Source organism: Artemia franciscana, chromosome 4 (assembly GCF_032884065.1).
Source record: "Artemia franciscana chromosome 4, ASM3288406v1, whole genome shotgun sequence".
Classification (NCBI taxonomy): Eukaryota; Metazoa; Arthropoda; class Branchiopoda; order Anostraca; family Artemiidae; genus Artemia; species Artemia franciscana.
The window spans coordinates 4,681,905-4,699,437 of record NC_088866.1 but is presented as its reverse complement, the minus strand read 5'-3'; the positions used below and the strand labels follow the sequence as shown (position 1 = coordinate 4,699,437).

The 17,533-nt window shown below is 36.6% G+C and overlaps 2 protein-coding genes across 2 annotated transcripts in view; one reads left to right on the top strand and one right to left on the bottom strand.

The window, feature by feature from the left end:
* LOC136025885 (E3 ubiquitin-protein ligase ZNF598-like) overlaps positions 1–17,533 on the top strand; it is a 111,195-nt gene that overhangs the window by 23,411 nt on the left and 70,251 nt on the right. The window lies entirely within an intron of this gene.
* On the bottom strand, positions 5,302–9,330 carry LOC136025884 (protein strawberry notch homolog 1-like). The gene has a single exon (XM_065701931.1). The coding sequence runs from the start codon at positions 9,193–9,195 to the stop codon at positions 5,410–5,412; it is 3,786 nt and encodes a 1,261-aa protein (XP_065558003.1). The 5' UTR covers positions 9,196–9,330; the 3' UTR covers positions 5,302–5,409.

Genomic DNA, 17,533 nt, shown 5'->3' with positions numbered 1-17,533 from the left:
ATACCAAAGTAAGATAAAAATATAATACTTTAGAAACAGATTTGGGCTATATATTTGTACATTGGGGGGAGGGTGTAAAGTGTAGCGAGTGTGCATGCTTAATGTGTTAGGTATAATTATACTGCATATTATGTAGTAAAAATTGTTTTCTAACTTCATACTGTCCAAATACTTCACCCTCCCCCCCCAATGTGTAAATATATTGGCCAAATTATATATTTTCCGTCTATACTGTCACTTCTCTTTGTCTTGTCTCACGCTAAGCTGAAAGAAGCTAACGAAAAAAAAAACGGTTTTATAATGCGTCAATTAATGAACAACTTGGGCGTATATCATATAAGTACCAAATTCTCCTATGTTGGCATGTTCAACATTGGCATGTTAAAAATATTCAACCATTTTATGTATGTTTTTATTTTTTAACTTTTCTTGAATTAGAATTTTCCTACGTTTGCATGTCTTCAACCAATTCTTTACGATTTTTTAACTTGTTTTTGAATATAAATTTTTCTTTACTCTACGTTTTCAATCATTTTTTAGGTTTTTCTTTTGTTTTGTTTTTCTTAACTTTTCCTGAATAGATTTTTTCTTAAATATATTTTTTTCTTAAATAGTGACGAAGACCACACTGCCTTTCCATATCAAACAAAAACAAATTAGAAACAATAGGGAAATTTTTTTCAAGACAGTGGAATTTAATTCAGTGGATATTTCGTGCCTTGAACATTTGTTCCGATTCGTATATAAATGTAGAAATAAATTTAATCAGAGATATTCTTTTTGGTAATGGTTACCTAACTCCTTTTGTCAATAATATATTTAACCGTAGACTAAAAAGACATTCCCGTAAAATCGAAGATATATCACAATGTAAGGCTCCTGATAAGCCCTCAAATATTATCTATTTACTGTACATTCCGAAAATCACAACAAAATTTAAAAAATGTTTGCACAAAAAATAATCTGTATGTAGTTTTCACTAATAATTTTAAAATCACAAATTACTTAAACGCCGGTAAAGATAAAACCCCAGTTACTCGCCAAAAGGGGGTTTATCAAATTTCCTGCGATTGTGGCAACTACTGAGTTGGCAGGACACCTCTTTTGATTCTTCTCTAGCCTGGCACATGTTTAGTGATCTCTCCCACACAATACTTTTTATGGCACTTGGTATTAACCAAGTGACATACAGCGATCGCAAGTTCTGCCGGTCTGTCGCTCTGTCTGTCCCGGTTTTGCTACTTTAGGAACTTCCAGGTAAGCTAGGACGATGAAGTTTGGCAGGCGTATCAGGGACCGGACCAGATTAAATAAGAATTAATTATTTTCGCAATTTGACCACCTGGGGGGAGTGGGGGTCGGTTAATTCGGAAAAATAGAAAAAATTAAGTGTTTTTAACTTACGAAGGAGTGATCGGATCTTAATGAAATTTGATTTTTGAAAGGATATCATGTCTAAGAGCCTTTATTTTAAATCCCGACCGGATCCGGTGACATTGGGGCGAGTTGGGAGGCATAAAATATTGGAACACGCTTAGTGTGGAGGGATCGGGATGAAACTTGGTGATAAAAATAATCATAAGTCCTAGATACGTGATTGAAATAACCGGAACGGATCTGCTCTCTTTGGGGGAGTTGGGGGAGGAGGGTTAATTATAAAAAATTAAAAAAATGGGGTATTTTTGACTTACGAAAGAGTGATCGTATCTTAATGAAATTTCATATTTAGAACGACCTCGAAACTCAGATCTCTTATTTTAAATCCCGAACGGATCCAGTGTCTTTTGGGGGGGGGACCGGAAATCTTGGAAAACGCTTAAAGCGGAGAGATCAGGATGAAACTTGGTGGAAAGAATAAGCCCAAGTCCATGATAGGTGACTGACATAACCGGACCGGATCCACTCTCTTTGGTGGAGTTGGGGGGAGGGGGAGTAATTCGGAAAAATTACAAAAAATGAGGTATTTGTAACCTACGAATGGGTGATCAGATCTTAATGAAATTTGATATCTAGAAGGATATTTGCTTTAGAACTCTCATTTCACATCTTGACCGAATCCGGTGACATTGAAGGGAGTTGGAGGGGGAAACCGGGATTCTTGGAAAACGTGAAAATCGAAGTATCTTACGAATGGGTTATCGGATCTTAATGAAACTTGATATATAGAAGAATCTTATGTCTCAGATGCTCCATTTTCAATTCGAATCGGATCCGGGGACATAGAGGGTTGGAGGGGGGAAACAGAAACTTGGAAACCGGAAATATTGGAAAACCATTAGAGTGGAGAGATCGGGATGAAACTTGATGGGGAGAATAAGCACAAGTTATAGATACGAGATTGAAATAATTGGTACGGATCCGTTGTTTTTGAGGGAGCTGGGGATTGTTAATTTGGAAAAATCAGAAAAATTGAGGTATTTTTAACTTCAGAACGGGTGGCCGGATCTCGATGAAATTTGATATTTAGAAGGAACTTGTGTCTCAGAGCTCTATTTTCAAATCCTGACCAGATCTTTTGACATTGGGGAGAGTTGGAGGAGGAAACCGGAAATCTTGAAAAACGCTTATAAATGTCGTAGATATGTGATTGACGTAACCGTACTGGATCCACTCTCTTTGGGGGAGTTAGGTGGTGGGGTTCAGTGCTTTGGCGAGTTTGGTGCTTCTGGACGTGCTAGGACGATGAAAATTTGTAGGCGTGTAAGCGAGCTGCACAAATTGACTTGATAAAGTCGTTTTCCCCGATTCGACCATCCGGGGGCCGAAGGGAGAGGACAAATTAGAAAAATGAGGTATTTTTAACTTACGATTGGATGATCGGATCTTAATGAATTTTGATATTTAGAAGGACCTCGTGACTCCGAGCTCTTATTTTAAATCCCAACCGGCATTAAGCCTCTGGTTTCCCTTGTAAATCAATCTATTGATTCTTAAAATTTTGTTAGAGCTCACACCATATGAGCTCTTGGCTTTTGGCTCTTCCGACCTCGTCACAAGTGCCATATGAGCTCTTAGCTCTTGTTGAAAAATCTTCCGTCATTAGTAATGATTTGGGGATAAAACAGGTGGCTCAGGAATAAATCGAAATTAGTCTCAAAATAAACAATAATGTTTCTTTAGATAGGGACTTGGGAGAGTATTCACTAAATTCTTTATACTCAAATTTAATTAAAAATAATCCAACAAAATATTTTACTAAACCAATTTATAATAGTATTGAACCAGTTACGAAAAGGCCTTTGAGGCAAGCTGCCAAAAAAGCAAGATTAGCTTTGAAAGCTTGTATTTAATTATGTTTGTTCTGTTTGGTTTGAATGGATTTATCGTCTCATATCATTTTATTTATCAGTCCTGGCTGAACGTCGTTGAAGTAAGGAATATAAATGACGACGGGGACACAGGGAATGTTCGATTAGCAATCACCATCAACAAAGCTCAAGGGCAATCATTAGAATAATGAGGTATAGATCTGAATACGGATTGTTTTTCCCATGGACAATTATATGTTGCATGTTCAAGAGTCTGTAAACCTGACAATCTATTTATATGCACAGACAATGGGACAGCGAAGAATGTTGTATATTTGCAAGTTTTACGTAGTTAAAAACATATATATATATCTATCTATATTCACAGGTGGGACACAGGGACACAACTACAATGGCGCGTAACTAATACGGCGTAACGACTTACGAGCGCGGGGGGGCCTGTGGGGGGCGCGAAGCGCCCCCACCAACTAGGTATTTTATATATATTTTATATATATATATATGTATATATATGTATATATATATATATATATATATATATATATATATATATATATATATATATATATATATTTTCTGGTGTTGTGCTAAAGACGGCCATTGGACATAGGGCCGAAATATCAACTAAATTGAATTCTACTGTCTTGGAAAAACTACTATACTGCCATTGTTTATAAACTGTTTTTGTTTGAAATTTTTTTCTACTTTCGGTTTTTTCATCCATTTTTTGTGTACTTTTTTTTTCAAATTTTCCTATGTTTGCATGTTTTAAACCAAACCTTCTGACTGCATAGTGGATACGACTGTGCTGCTGAACTGAAGGCCCTCAGGTTCAAATCCCTACTGTTTCAAGGAATATAACATTTCTTTAAAAGCCTGTATGGCGCAGTGGATAGCATGTTTAGATCTTTAAACAAATTTTTTCTATAAAAAAAAAGAAAGAAAGCCAAGCTAAGCTAAGCTAAGCTAAGAAACGCTATTTGGTAGTTAAGTGGAATCTCAGTGGTCGGAATAGGACTCCAAAAAACTAACAAGTAAAAACCGACAAGAGGTCCTTTGGGATTTCTTTTTTTTTGTCAAAGCTTGCGTTTGATAGTTTGTTGACAAGAGGCCTTGAAATATTGTTAATCCCTTGCATGGATTGCTTCCTCAAGAAGTAAATCCGTATCTGCTGTAACGGGCTGCTTCTCAGTCCGTTTCTCGTCCATCGTTTGCTGCTTTACATCTAGATGCGAAAAAATTGTGTCCCCTACATATGGAAAAAATTAGGAAGCAAAATCTGGTTAGTTTCTCACTTTATCATCTGTGCAAGGCGTCGCCTTTGTTTTGGATATGGGGGATGTGGGGGTTTGTAAATATTGTTAATCCCTTACATGGCTGGCTTCCTCAAGAAGTAAATCTGCTTCAGCTGTAACGGACTGCTTCTCTGCCCGTTTCTCGTCCACCGTTTGCTGCTTTACATCTAGATGCAAAAAAGCTGTGTCCCCTACATATGGAGAAAAAATGAAACAAAATCTGGCTAGTTTTTCCCTTTTTATCATCTGTACATGACGTCGCCTTTGTTTTGAATATGGGGGTTTGTTTCCTTTCTTTTTTAACCTTTAAATATATTTCTCTTAATCTTCTTTATATTTTATTGGTTGTTACTTTTTTAATCTTATGACATGCTATGACTCATGTAGATTTTCATATTTTGTGACAAATTTTTTTTTGACTGTTTTAAGTAATACTTAATAGATTATTTATTCATTCTATCAAGCTAATTTTATATTCTTTTCAATTTTTTAGTTTATTTTCGTTTTTAAACTTTTTTGATGTCTTTGTGCTGTTTTTGTCTTGACACCAAAATTCGAAATCGATTTTTAATTCGGCTTTTTCTGGCGAGGCTTTCCGGGAAGTGCCAGGAAATTATAGGTCTAACGGCTGTTGTGTCAATTAACGAAAATTCAGATGGAAACCAAATTTATTATTTGAAATCTTGGGGGGAGAGGGAAATAGCTGTTTTTTCTATTTGTCAATTGAAACTGCGAAAAAGACATTTTTCAGTGTAAATACTCTGAATAAGGTATTTTTCCAAATCTCGGAGGAAGTTTAGAGGGGAAACTTGCCCTCCGCTTGCAACAGAAAGGATGACTTGAATTTATTCTAGTTGAATATCCATTGACAGTGCATCCTCCTTAAGTGTTTCTACAAGAATGGATACTTCGTTCGTTGGAACCAGGATTCCGATATCTTTTTGAGTTTGCATGTTCATTCGAACCACTTGAATATTCTTCCAGGCTTCTGCTATAGGTTCCAACTTTGGCCACACAGTCATAATATCCCCCTTAAGAATCCAATAGTTACAACACCGCTTCCCCTTGATGCAATTACCATTATTGCAATAACCCTTCCAATAGATATGAAAGCAATTTTCCTTGGAATGCTCGTAGTGTTTCTCCCAGTGTTCTTTTGCTTCCTCGGCATGAACCTGATGATAGTCTTGTTTCAAATCAGCAAATGTTATTATTTCTGGTTCTCCTGTTCTGGCAGGTCTTGTGATAACAAACGATTCATCATCGCTCAGCTTTCTCTTGATTCGTCTGGTTGCAAGAACTGGTCCATATCTACAACCTTCACGAGGCTTATTCAGTAAATAAAATCCTTCCTGATTGTCGCTTGCTATTTCGTACCTAGACACCATTTTCCACGTTATCCCTCTTTCAACTTCAACTTTGCACAGTACAACTTTTGATGGACCAGTGGCATGTCTGTAACCAAACAAATTGGATTCAAGCATTTTTACTTCTCCAAGATCCAGAATACCATAATCGTAAATGTTCACGTCCTTTGCTTTATTGACAACATGTGCTAAAATGTCCATGTAAAATTGAAATATAGCGTTTTGCAAACGCACTTTCACACCTAACAGTTTGTTTAAAAACCTTGCAATTTTATCTTTACATATCAGGTTTTCAAAATCAGGCAACATTCCAACCGAGACGAGAGCTGCACGAGCATCTTCCATGAAGTTGCCTTTATAATTATCAGGTATCTTGACATACCCTTCCTCTTGGCGCTCAATAGCTCTCATTAATAGGTCTAAAGCTAATTGGCCGTATTCGCTATAAATATTAAACTGCGATAAACTGCTAGCCGCTCCTGCTTTTCGGTCTCCGTGAGTGAGTGCACCAAGACATTCCAGCCGTTTGGCTACAATAGACGCAAATCGACGCTCACCTCCAAGGTCAGACACGAGGAGTATGTACGCAGGTGGATGCATCTGATTCGAACGATGAGTTCGACCCAACTGTTGAGTCACTCTGTCTGCACTCCATGGAAGTTCCAGGGTAATGTGAACTCGTCTTTTTGTGTTCAAAGCTTTCTTATCAGCATGCAATGAAATACCACTACTTGCAGCTTCGCTGATAATAGCAATATTTTTATCACCACTTTGAAACATTTCTCGTTCTCGCACATTCAACATATCGGTTGTTACCTCGGAATTAGCGCGAGAATCGTATATGACATTTCCTATGTTGTCTTTAACCATACGACGTTTTCGACCGGTCATCTCAGCAACTTCATTTGGGCCCCCAAGTTCATCCACTAGTAGGTCCAGTGTGTTTGGAGGTAGCTTCTTTCCCAATTCTGACAATCTTTGTAGAATTTCATTTTTTATATCAGAAATAGGATCATCTAACCTCATCATTTTAGTCTTCAGTATTGGCAAGGTATTAGCTTTTCGTTTTCTACTTTCATCTGGTAGTACATTCAGCTCTCCTAAACTATTTTGTTCAAGTACTTGTTTGATATTGTCAACTCGGTTTGGTCTTGGAAAATGGTTTTCGACAAAAAGCTGGATGACACCTTTGACCATCGATACAAAACTCGTCCTGTCTTCTTCTTGGTCAATTATCTCTAGGGTTCGAGCCTCACCGGTAGTTTGTAAACCAATGACAACACTTTTGCCATTTTTTACAGCATCCCTAGCTATTTTTACAGTAGCATCAACTTTAGAAGCTACACACATATATTTGAAAAACCTTTGATGAGCAGACCAAAATTGGCGCCAAATGGTTTTTTCTTCTGCGCTGTTTTTAGTGAAGACTAGATGTATTGCTTTTTGAAATCTCTTTTGCATATCAGTCCAGAAATCAACTGATTCATCATAGACTTGAATAAAATTCGGATTCATTTCAATTTCTCGTATCTCAAAACTGACACCAGCAAATGAAAGCTGTCTGGCTACATAAACGCCTCTGGCTTTCATATTCATTGCCACAAGTTCCATTGCTCCAACTCCCTTTCTTTCAATGGAGTTAAAGAAACTACCAGGTTTTGGGAAAGAGCTTCCATCACCCCATAGGCCTAAACGACTCATATATCTCATATTATGAGGCACAGTTGCGCCAGTGGCTGAGACATAGACAATCCTTGCATTTGGCAATGCTTCTTGGAGATCACATACGGTTTTCGCAGTCTTTGTTGGTTTTCCCATGTTATTTTCAGGTATCAGGCTTTTCGCTCGGTGACACTCGTCAAAGACAATGAGTCCATTAAAATCAGGCCCAAACCATTCTGTAATCATTTGTAAACGCGTGTTATATATACCTCTGCCAGATGACCTAGCAATGAGAGAGGCATATGTGCTGAAGAGAACTCCTTTCTTGATATTTCCATTTGCTGAAGAATTAATATCAGCATATTTTAGCTTATTTAGTGCATAGAGTTTGATTTTGTTAGCTCCAATGTCTCTGAGATCCCTTTCTGCGTCGATCTTCAAGTCAGAGCTGACAGACACCCATAATATTCTCTTTCGTTTCAATATGTAGTTTTCCAGAATAATTCCAGATATTGTTCTACCCTTCCCCATACCAGGGCCATCACCAAGTAAAAAACCGGCTCTTTTGCCGTTAGGAAGTTGCTTTTCGTGTAGTTGACAAGCATACGAGATGGCTTCAAGCTGAAGGGTGGAAAGCTTTTGCTGATCAATGATATCACTGGGAAGAGATAATTTATAAGTAATATCAGGAGGCTTAACACTTGAAAGACTTGCAGTCTCAACGGTAGGATCTGGGTGTGCTTGCCCAACTTTAAGTTTTGCAGGCATATAATCTACATAGGTATTCACGAATCCAAGCTCCTTATCAGTATCAATCATCTCCTCCCATTGGCCGTCGATCATTTTTGACGAATTCGAATTACTTGTCGCAATACCCTGTCTTATAATTTTTCTACTGCTTTTACTTTTTAATTTGGAAGGCAGATTCGTTTTTTTTAAGCCATATGTCGAATTCGTGGGAACAGTCAATGGCTTTCCTATACCATGTCGCGCTGCTGGATACGCTGGTGTCTTTACACCAACTGAACCATGTGTGTATGCCACTTTTCTTTCTGTGCCATAACCATACAGCATTGGTAGACGTGTTGGAGTCTTTGTAGCAATACAATCTGATATATAAGCCACAGTCCTCTCTGTTCCAACACCGACTGAAACTACTGGATGCTTTGGAGCATTTATAGTGATAAAATTTGGTATGTATGTCATCTTCCTTTCTGTGCCAAAACCATACATCATTGCTGGATGCGTTGGAGTCTCTGTTGCAATATAATCTAATACACCTGTTGCTTTCCTTTCTTGTCCAATACCGGGTGAAACTAATTGACGCTTTGGAGCATTTGTATTGATAAAGTTTGGTATGTATGCCTCTTTCATGTCTGTACACATATTTGCCCCTAATGGAAAGCCAACAGCACTACAAACATTAACATCAGTATCTTGTATAATACCAGTGTTTTGTAATACTTCATGACATAATGACACATATGTTGGATTAATAAAAACAGGTGCAAAATCATTTTGTTTTGCTTCAAACCGCAACTTGTCAATGTCAGAGGCTGAGGCATCTGGTTTTAATAAGGTGTGATGTTTATTTGATTTCATCTACAAATTCTCAATGTTGTGTTTTGTTAACTTTTGACACATCTAAAATGCAAATTACGGAATTTAATAATTTAAATTTATTTTTTGATTTCCTGGCATTTTTGTAGTTTCTAATCAAAAGGTAAAATTGTTGCCCAAGCGCCATAAATATTTATGCATTCTACATTGTTATTTTTGAGATTTATAATTAAGGTTATCTTCTGTCGTAATATTATTTCAGTTGAAAGATTCTATAATATTGCCAAAACTTTATAGTAAATTATCTTTTAGCAAAAGGCTTTTTTCTTCTGTGTAATATTCGGTCTTAATTACATTGTGTTTTAAAATCTCGTCAAAAGATAAGTGTGTTGTATCATCATGCACACATGGTGATCTATTTCATATTGAAACTTACACAATTCCCATTTAGAATGAAGTATAAACTTATCCCAGAATTTTGTTATCCTTTGCAGAAACAGAATCTGATGTGCATGCCCCTTTTCTTTCTCTTTTAATATATTGGTCAAACTGGAAAATGTATCCAAGGTTAAGCTGTGACTTGTTGGTTCCGCATTATCAGAACCACCAAAATTGTATTCTTCTCAGTGTGATTCGCTTTAATTATTATTGATTTTGATCTTAAAAGACATCGTCGAGTTGAATATATAGTACTTTTTTCACAAATACGGGACTTTCGCTAATAAGGCGGTTTGAAGTTTACACATCGTTACGACGCAATATGGTAAATGACGGTACACCGTTTTACTCCTGTTGAGTATGGCGTCATTTCTGATTATGATTATCTATATGTGACGTCATAAAAAAAAAACAAGAACTAGGTGTGACAAGCACAAAAAGGTAAAACGTAAGTGATACCCAAAGAATATTCTTCTAAGCTAATATAGTCATAATTTTGGCTTTTATCTTAAAAAAAAGTCTGGCGGATCAGTATTGTAGGTTTTTGACTAAACTTGATAAAAATATGTGTTACAGGATTCTAATTAGTTAGTTATATTCTCCAGTTTTAGTGTTAGGTTCTTTGGAGCTTGCTGCAACATCAGTTTGGCTATTACTACAAACCAGAGAATTGTATCTGTTATCAATTTGATTAAAGCGTATTGTTAGGTGTCTCTATGGTCTCAAATGTGATGTCTCTGAGAACGGTATTTCTATGAGTCAGTTTTTGACACGATCTGTCCTATAATATATTACGCACAGGAAAAAGCTTATGGCTTTTTTCTTTCCGGGATGCAGCGGTTGCAAGCAACCTAGTAAGAGACGATCACACCCCGTTGTAAAAAAAAAATGGTAAAAAAGAAAAAAACGATCCATAACTCCTAAATCTAGTATCAAAACAAGTACATTGTTAGAACCGCCCTGTCTAATACCTCTGTATAGGAAACTAACTTTCCCTGGGCTTGAATAACAATAAAAATATATTGGTTTAGAAGTCAAGAAAAGTGGCTGCAACCACGACGTTCTGCATCAAGGGCATCTTTTTTTTTTCTTTTCCTCGGATAGCTGGCCACTGGAATATCGTAGAGAGATATTCAATGGTTCATTCTTAAGAAAATTGTCACATCTAGTGCCTTTTGTAATTTAAAAAAATAATTTTCAAAATATAGTAAATTTTTTTACAAATAAAACTGCATTTTTCTATAACACTGTCAATTCAATTCAATTTATTAATATACTACGTATAACAAATAAAATACACAGGGTTATCACGGAGAGGCAGAGCTCGTGATTGTGGTAACCCTAGCAATATTTACAACATAAGTAAAGCTAGTTGAAGATCCAATACCCAAGTCCACGGCCCACCACACAAAGCAGAACGCCGAAATAATTACCAAAATAACAAAACAATCAAATAAACGTGCACGGAGAATGACATCATGAGCAATCAGAGACGATGAATGATAGTAAATCATATCATCATACACAGTGTTAAATTTTCTCTTTGCGCTTGTTACCATGATCCTTGGGGGAAATCTCGATCGGTCCGTTATAAATCGAGAAGAAATACGTTGGTCTTTATGCCAGGTCTCATAATGATGAAGTTCGCCCTTACTCCCAATCATATAAATGGACTGAAAATAAACTGGGAGCATTTGTAACGGTTTAAGATGGGTTTTAGATGTTGCCAAATAAACAATAGGACATTATGGTAAATAAGAATGAACTAAAGAAAAATATAACAATCCTAATATTTCATAAGGGAAACAATGTTGCAACGTAACCTCTACATGACTCCAACTCTTTGAGCTGCTTTAATTTGAAGACAACCAAGATGACCTTTAAACGAAAGATAATAATCAATCTCCACACCGTATAGAACTTACCGTATAGATTACCGTACAGATTACCGTATAGATACCGTATAGAACTTGCTCTTTCAATGCTGATATTTAGGCCTTCAACACTCACCTTATCAAATTCAATAGGTTCTTTATAAATGCGGCTGTAAATCATGAATTTTGTTTTAGCTATGACAATCGATTAGCATGTAACCACAGAATCAATTCTGTTAAAACTCCCATATTCTCTTGCTTTAAATCATCTGTGGACTCGCCAGCAACAGTTGAACCTTTATCATCTCAACCAAAATGTGGAGACTCCCCTCGTCAGAATAGCTGCAAAAAGTGTAAAATTTATTGGCTTGAAAAAAAAACATGAAAAGTGGCTCCAACAACGATATTTCGCATCGACGGCTTCTTTTATCTTTCCGTTTTTTTCTTCTCCGACTAATAATGATCAAAACCATTTATTAGAAAAGGAGTTTTCCTCAAAAAATTTAAATTCTGAAATAGTTGTCGTAAATAGTATTATACTCAATTTTCTTAATAATTTTACTTTTGAATAATGAATCAAACAGGTGAATCAAACGTATTTCCAGCAGCTCTGCTACCTAACAAACTGCATAATTTTTCAATCATATCATTTGCATTCATATAAATCCCAGTTCCTTGTTGTGGATTAAATAAAATAAAAACAAGTTTTTTTTTAACTGAAAGTAAGGAGCGACATTAAAACTTAAAACGAACGTAAATTACTCCTTATATGAAAGGGGCTGTTACCTCCTTAACGCCTCAATCTTTACGCTAAAGTTAGACTCTTTCTTTCAGCTCTACTTTTTAAAACAGTAAAAAACTTTAGCGTAAAGAGCGCGGCATTAAGGAGGTAACTTACGCTTTTTTTCTAATTCACTAGATTTCACACCTTTCATCTTTCCTCCATATCTTTTGATTAAGTGTTCCTGATTCAACTATAGCCTCTTTTAAATTTTGATAATCTTCTAAATAAAAAATAGGCATTTCAAAATGGAAACCCTTATGATCATAGTACTGATTGATTTATCTCAAAAGTTCTTCATCAAACAGTTCGTGGTAACAAACTGTTGTAAGGAGCGACCCGGCTCAATATTAACCAAACTTCTAAAAATGGAATTTTAATACCAATAACTACATTAAAAGAATCGCATTTTAATGCTGATTTTAAATATATAAGTTTCATCGAGTTTAGTCTTACCCAGCAAAAGTTACGAGCCTGAGAAAATCTGCCTTATTTTAGAAAATAGGGGAAAACAACCCCTAAAATTCATAGAATATTAACAAAAATTACACAATCAGATTCATCGTATCAGAGAACCCTTATGTAGAAGTTTCAAGCTCCTATCTACAAAACTATGGAATTTTTGTATTTTTTGCCAGAATTCAAAAATAAGATAAATTATAAAAATAAGGCAAATAAACACGGATGCGTGTTTATTGGTTTGTTTTTTTCCCCCAGGGGTAATCGTATCGACCCGGTGGTCCTAAAATCTTGCGAGAGGGCTCATTCTAACGGAAGTTATAGTGCACTTTTTAAGTAACCAAAGGCACCTAGGCCCCCTCCCACGCTAATTATTTTCCCAAAATCACCGAATCAATATTCTAAGATAGCCATTTTCTTCAACGTAGTCGAAAAACCTTATAACTATGTCTTTCGGGACGACTTACTCCGCCACAGTCCCCGTGGGAGGGGCTACACGTTACAAACTTTGACCAGTGCTTACATATACTATTGGTTATTTGGAAGTGTACAGACGTTTTCAGGGGGATCTTTATAGCACTTGGTATTAACCAAGTGACATATAGCAATCTCAAATTCTGTCGGTCTGTCTGTCGGCCCCGGTTTTGCTACTTCAGGCACTTCCAGGTAGGTTAGGACGATGAAATTTGGCTGGCGTATCAGGGACCGGGCCAGATTAAATTAGAAATGGTCATTTTCCCGATTTGACCATCTGGGGGAGGGGGGAGTGGGTGCCGGTTAATTCGGAAAAAAATAGAAAAAATGAAGTGTTTTTAACTTACGAACGGTTGATCAGATTTTAATGAAATTTGATGTTTGGAAGGATATCGTGTCTCAGAGTTCTTATTTTAAATCCCGACCGGGTTTGGTGACATTGGGGGGAGTTGGGAGGGGGAAACCTAAAATCTTGGAAAACACTTAGAGTGGAGGGATCGGGATGAAACTTGGTGGGAAAAATAAGCACAAGTCCTAGATACATGATTGACATAACCGGAAAATATTAAAAAAATGGGGTATTTTTAACTTACGAACGGGTGATCGGATCTCAATCAAATTTGATATTTAGAAGGATATCGTTTCTCAAAGCTCTTATTTTAAATCCCGACCGGATCTGGTGACATTGGGGGGAGTTTGGGGGAACCTAAAATCATGGAAAACGCTTAGAGTGGAGGGATCGGGATGAAACTTGGTGGGAAAAATAAGCAGAAGTCTTAGATACGTGATTGACATAATTGGAACGGATCCGATCTATTGGGGGGGGGGCTAATTCTGAAAAATTAGAAAAAATGACGTATTTTTAACTTACGAAGGAGTAATCGGATCTTCATGAAACTTCATATTTATAAGGACCTCGTAACTCAGATCTCTTGCTTTAAATCTCAGCCGGATCCAGCGTCATTGGGGGGGGGGCGGACATCTTAGAAAATACTTAAAGCGGAGAAATCGGGATGAAACTGGATGGGAAGAATAAAAACAAGTCTAAGATACGTGACTGACATAACTGGACCGGATCCGCTCTCTTTGATGGAGTGGGGGGGGGGGGGGTAATTCGGAAAAATGAGGTATTTGTAGCTTACGAACGGGTGACCAGATCTTAATGAAATTTGATATTTAGAAGGATCTTTTGCTTTAAAGCTCTTATTTTAAATTCCGACCAGATCCTGTGACATTGGGGGGAGTTGGAGAGGGAAACTGGAATTCGTATAAAACGTGAAAATGGGGGTATTTTTATCTTACGAATAGGTGATCGGATCTTAATGAAACTTGATATATAGAAGGATCTTATGTCTCAGATGCTCCATTTTCGGCTCGAATTGGATCCGGGGACATGGAGGTTGGAGGAGGGAAACAGAAATCTTGGAAAACGCTTATAGTGGAGAGATCGGGATGAAACTTGATGGGAAGAATAAGCACAAATTCTAGATACGTGATTGACATAATTGGAACGGATCCGTTCTCTTTGGAGGAGCTGGGGGTATTAATTTTGAAGAATTAGAAAAATTGATGTATTTTCAACCTAAGAATCTTAATGGATCTTAACCGGATCTTCATGAAATTTGATATTTAGAAGGAATTCATGTCTCAGAGCTCATATTTCGAATCCCAATCAGATCTGTTGACATTGGGGGGAGTTGGAGGGGGAAATTGGAAATCTTGGAAAACGCTTATAGTGGAGGAATCGGGATGTAGCTTGGTGTTTAGAAGAAGCAAATGTCTTAGATACATGATTGCCGTAACCGTACTGGATTTGCTCTCTTTGTGGGAGTTGAGGGGAGGGGTTCAGTGCTTTGGCGAGGTTGGTGCGTCTGGACATGCTAAGACGATGAAAATTGGTAGGCGTGTCTGGGAGCTGCACAAATTGACTTTATAAAGTCGTTTTCCCAGATTCGACCATCTGGGGGGCTAAAGGGAGAGGAAAAATTAGAAAAAATGAGGTATTTATAACTTACGAGTGGGTGATCGGATATTAATGAATTTTGATATTTAGAAGGACATCGTGACTTGGAGTTCTTATTTTAAATCCTGACCGGCATTAAGCCTCTGATTTTCCTTTTTAAATCAATCTATTGGTTCTTAGAATTTTGTTAGAGATCATACAATATGAGCTCTTGGCTCTTAGCTCTTCTGCCTCGTCATAAGTGCCATATGAGCTCTTAGCTCTTGTTTGGTTGGCGGGGGGGGGGTGAGAAGAAGGAAAATACTGGGTGAACTTTCCTTGGAGGAATTTAATCATTGGGGAGGAAAATTTCCATGAAGGGAGCGCAGGATTTTCTAGCATTACTTAAAAAAAAACAATGAAAAAATAAATATGAAAAAGTTTTTTCAACTGAAAGTAAGGAGCAGAATTAAAACTTAAAACGAACAGAAATTATTACGGATATGATGGGCTCACCTCCTCCTAATACTTCGCTCTTTACGCTAAAGCATTTTTGTAATTTCAACTATTTATTCTACGGTTTTTGTGATTCAGGGGTCGTTCTTAAGAAATTGGGACACAATTTAAGCTTTAGTGTAAAGAGTGAGGTACTGACGAGGGGGTAAACCCCCTCACATTCGGAGTAGAAACATGAGAATACGGAAGTTTGTTACGTAAGCTAATTTATGAGTTATTTATGAGGGCAACTAGGCCTCCTCCCCCGCTCCTTTTTTCTCAAAATCATTCGATCAAAACTATGAGAAAGCCATTTATATAAAAAAAAAAAAATTACAAATTTTGATTTAATTATTCATCTCCGGAGAGCCAAAATCAAACATGCATTGATTCAAAAATGTTCAGAAATTAAATAATAAAAAACAATTGTTTTTAACGGAAAGTAAGGAGCGACATTAAAACTTAAAACGAACAGAAATTACTTCGTATATGAATGGGGCTGCTTCCTCATCAACGCGTTGCTCTTTACGCTAAAGTTTTTTACTGTTTTAAAAAGTAGAGTTAAGAGAAAGAGTCAAACTTTAGCGTAAAGAGCGGGGCGTTGATAAGGAAGCAGCCCCTTTCACATACGAATTAATTTCTGTTCGTTTTAAGTTTTAATGTCGCTCCTTACTTTCCGTTAAAAAAAAAAACTTGTTTTTTAATTTAATCTATCCCAGAATCGACATTAGCAATGAGATTTGGCTTATTCGGGGGTAAAATAGCTTGACTTGAGTGAGCTTGATTACTTGCTTGAAAACTTGCTGCATTGCTTAAAGATTAATCTAGTCTTTGTAGTCGTCCTCTTAAACTAGTGTCATTCTTATATACTTTATCAGTAATTATATTTGTATTTTTATCTTTTGCTTTAGCGATTGGAGCACCCAACTTTTCAACATATATATATACTTAAATATCCTTTAGTCTTTAAATTAAATTTTATGACAGTTAAAAAATATCAGTTGCGTAAACACTTGTCAAACTCTACATACTTCCCCCAATTCATGTATTTGCTGAATTTTTGTGTACTATGGACTGTGATTCGTTATTTGCGAATTAATAACAGCTAAAAATTATAATTTGTTCTCTCAATAAGTCAATTTTTGGGTTTCTATGGGAAGTGGTTCGCTCTTTAGTATAACATGATTATAACATTTGTTACTCATGTGTTCGAAAATGCAGTTTTTCGTAAAAAATGATTTTATTTTAAAAACTTTTTTGGTACAATTCTAGTTAATTGACTTGTTGCTATCTCGGAAAGGGTTTAGGTTAGGAAAATGAAACTTTCAGGGGTGGGTCTACAGGCTAAAGTATGTCCCGGGAAGGTATTTTAAAGTACCCACCTCCACTCCTTCTCCCCCTAGAGGGCCCTGAAATTGGCCTACATGACAGGTCTATACCTATTGAAATTTTGACAAAACAACATTTCATCTTAATTTGCAGTTACTAGTTGCTTTTTCTCTGCCTTTAGTTCTGAAAATGCAATTCCTGTTATTTAAGTAGAATTTTGAGCCATATCTACGTTTTTTTTCAAAATTTAGGAAATGTATTTGTATATCTTTAAAACCTTATAAAATGGAATTGAGCAAAGTTATGAAGCTGAAAACAATTTTGTTGTACTTCAATTAAGCAGAAGATCTATTTTTCAGGGTTTCAATTTTATAACACACATATTTTTAAAGGTCACCAAAGGTCAGGGCCCACTAGAGGGAAAAGGAGTGGAGGTAGTTGCTTCAAAATACCGTCCCGGGACATACTTTAGTCTGTAGATTCATCCCTGAAAGTTTCATTTTCCTAACCTAAACCCTTTCTGAGATAGCAAGAAGTCAATTAACTAGAATTTTACCACTTTTATATTACAAAAGGCACTAGATGTGG

Excerpts from the sequence above, each read along its gene's own strand:
- LOC136025884 (XM_065701931.1), bottom strand. The coding sequence starts at position 9,195 with ATGAAATCAAATAAACATCACACCTTATTAAAACCAGATGCCTCAGCC.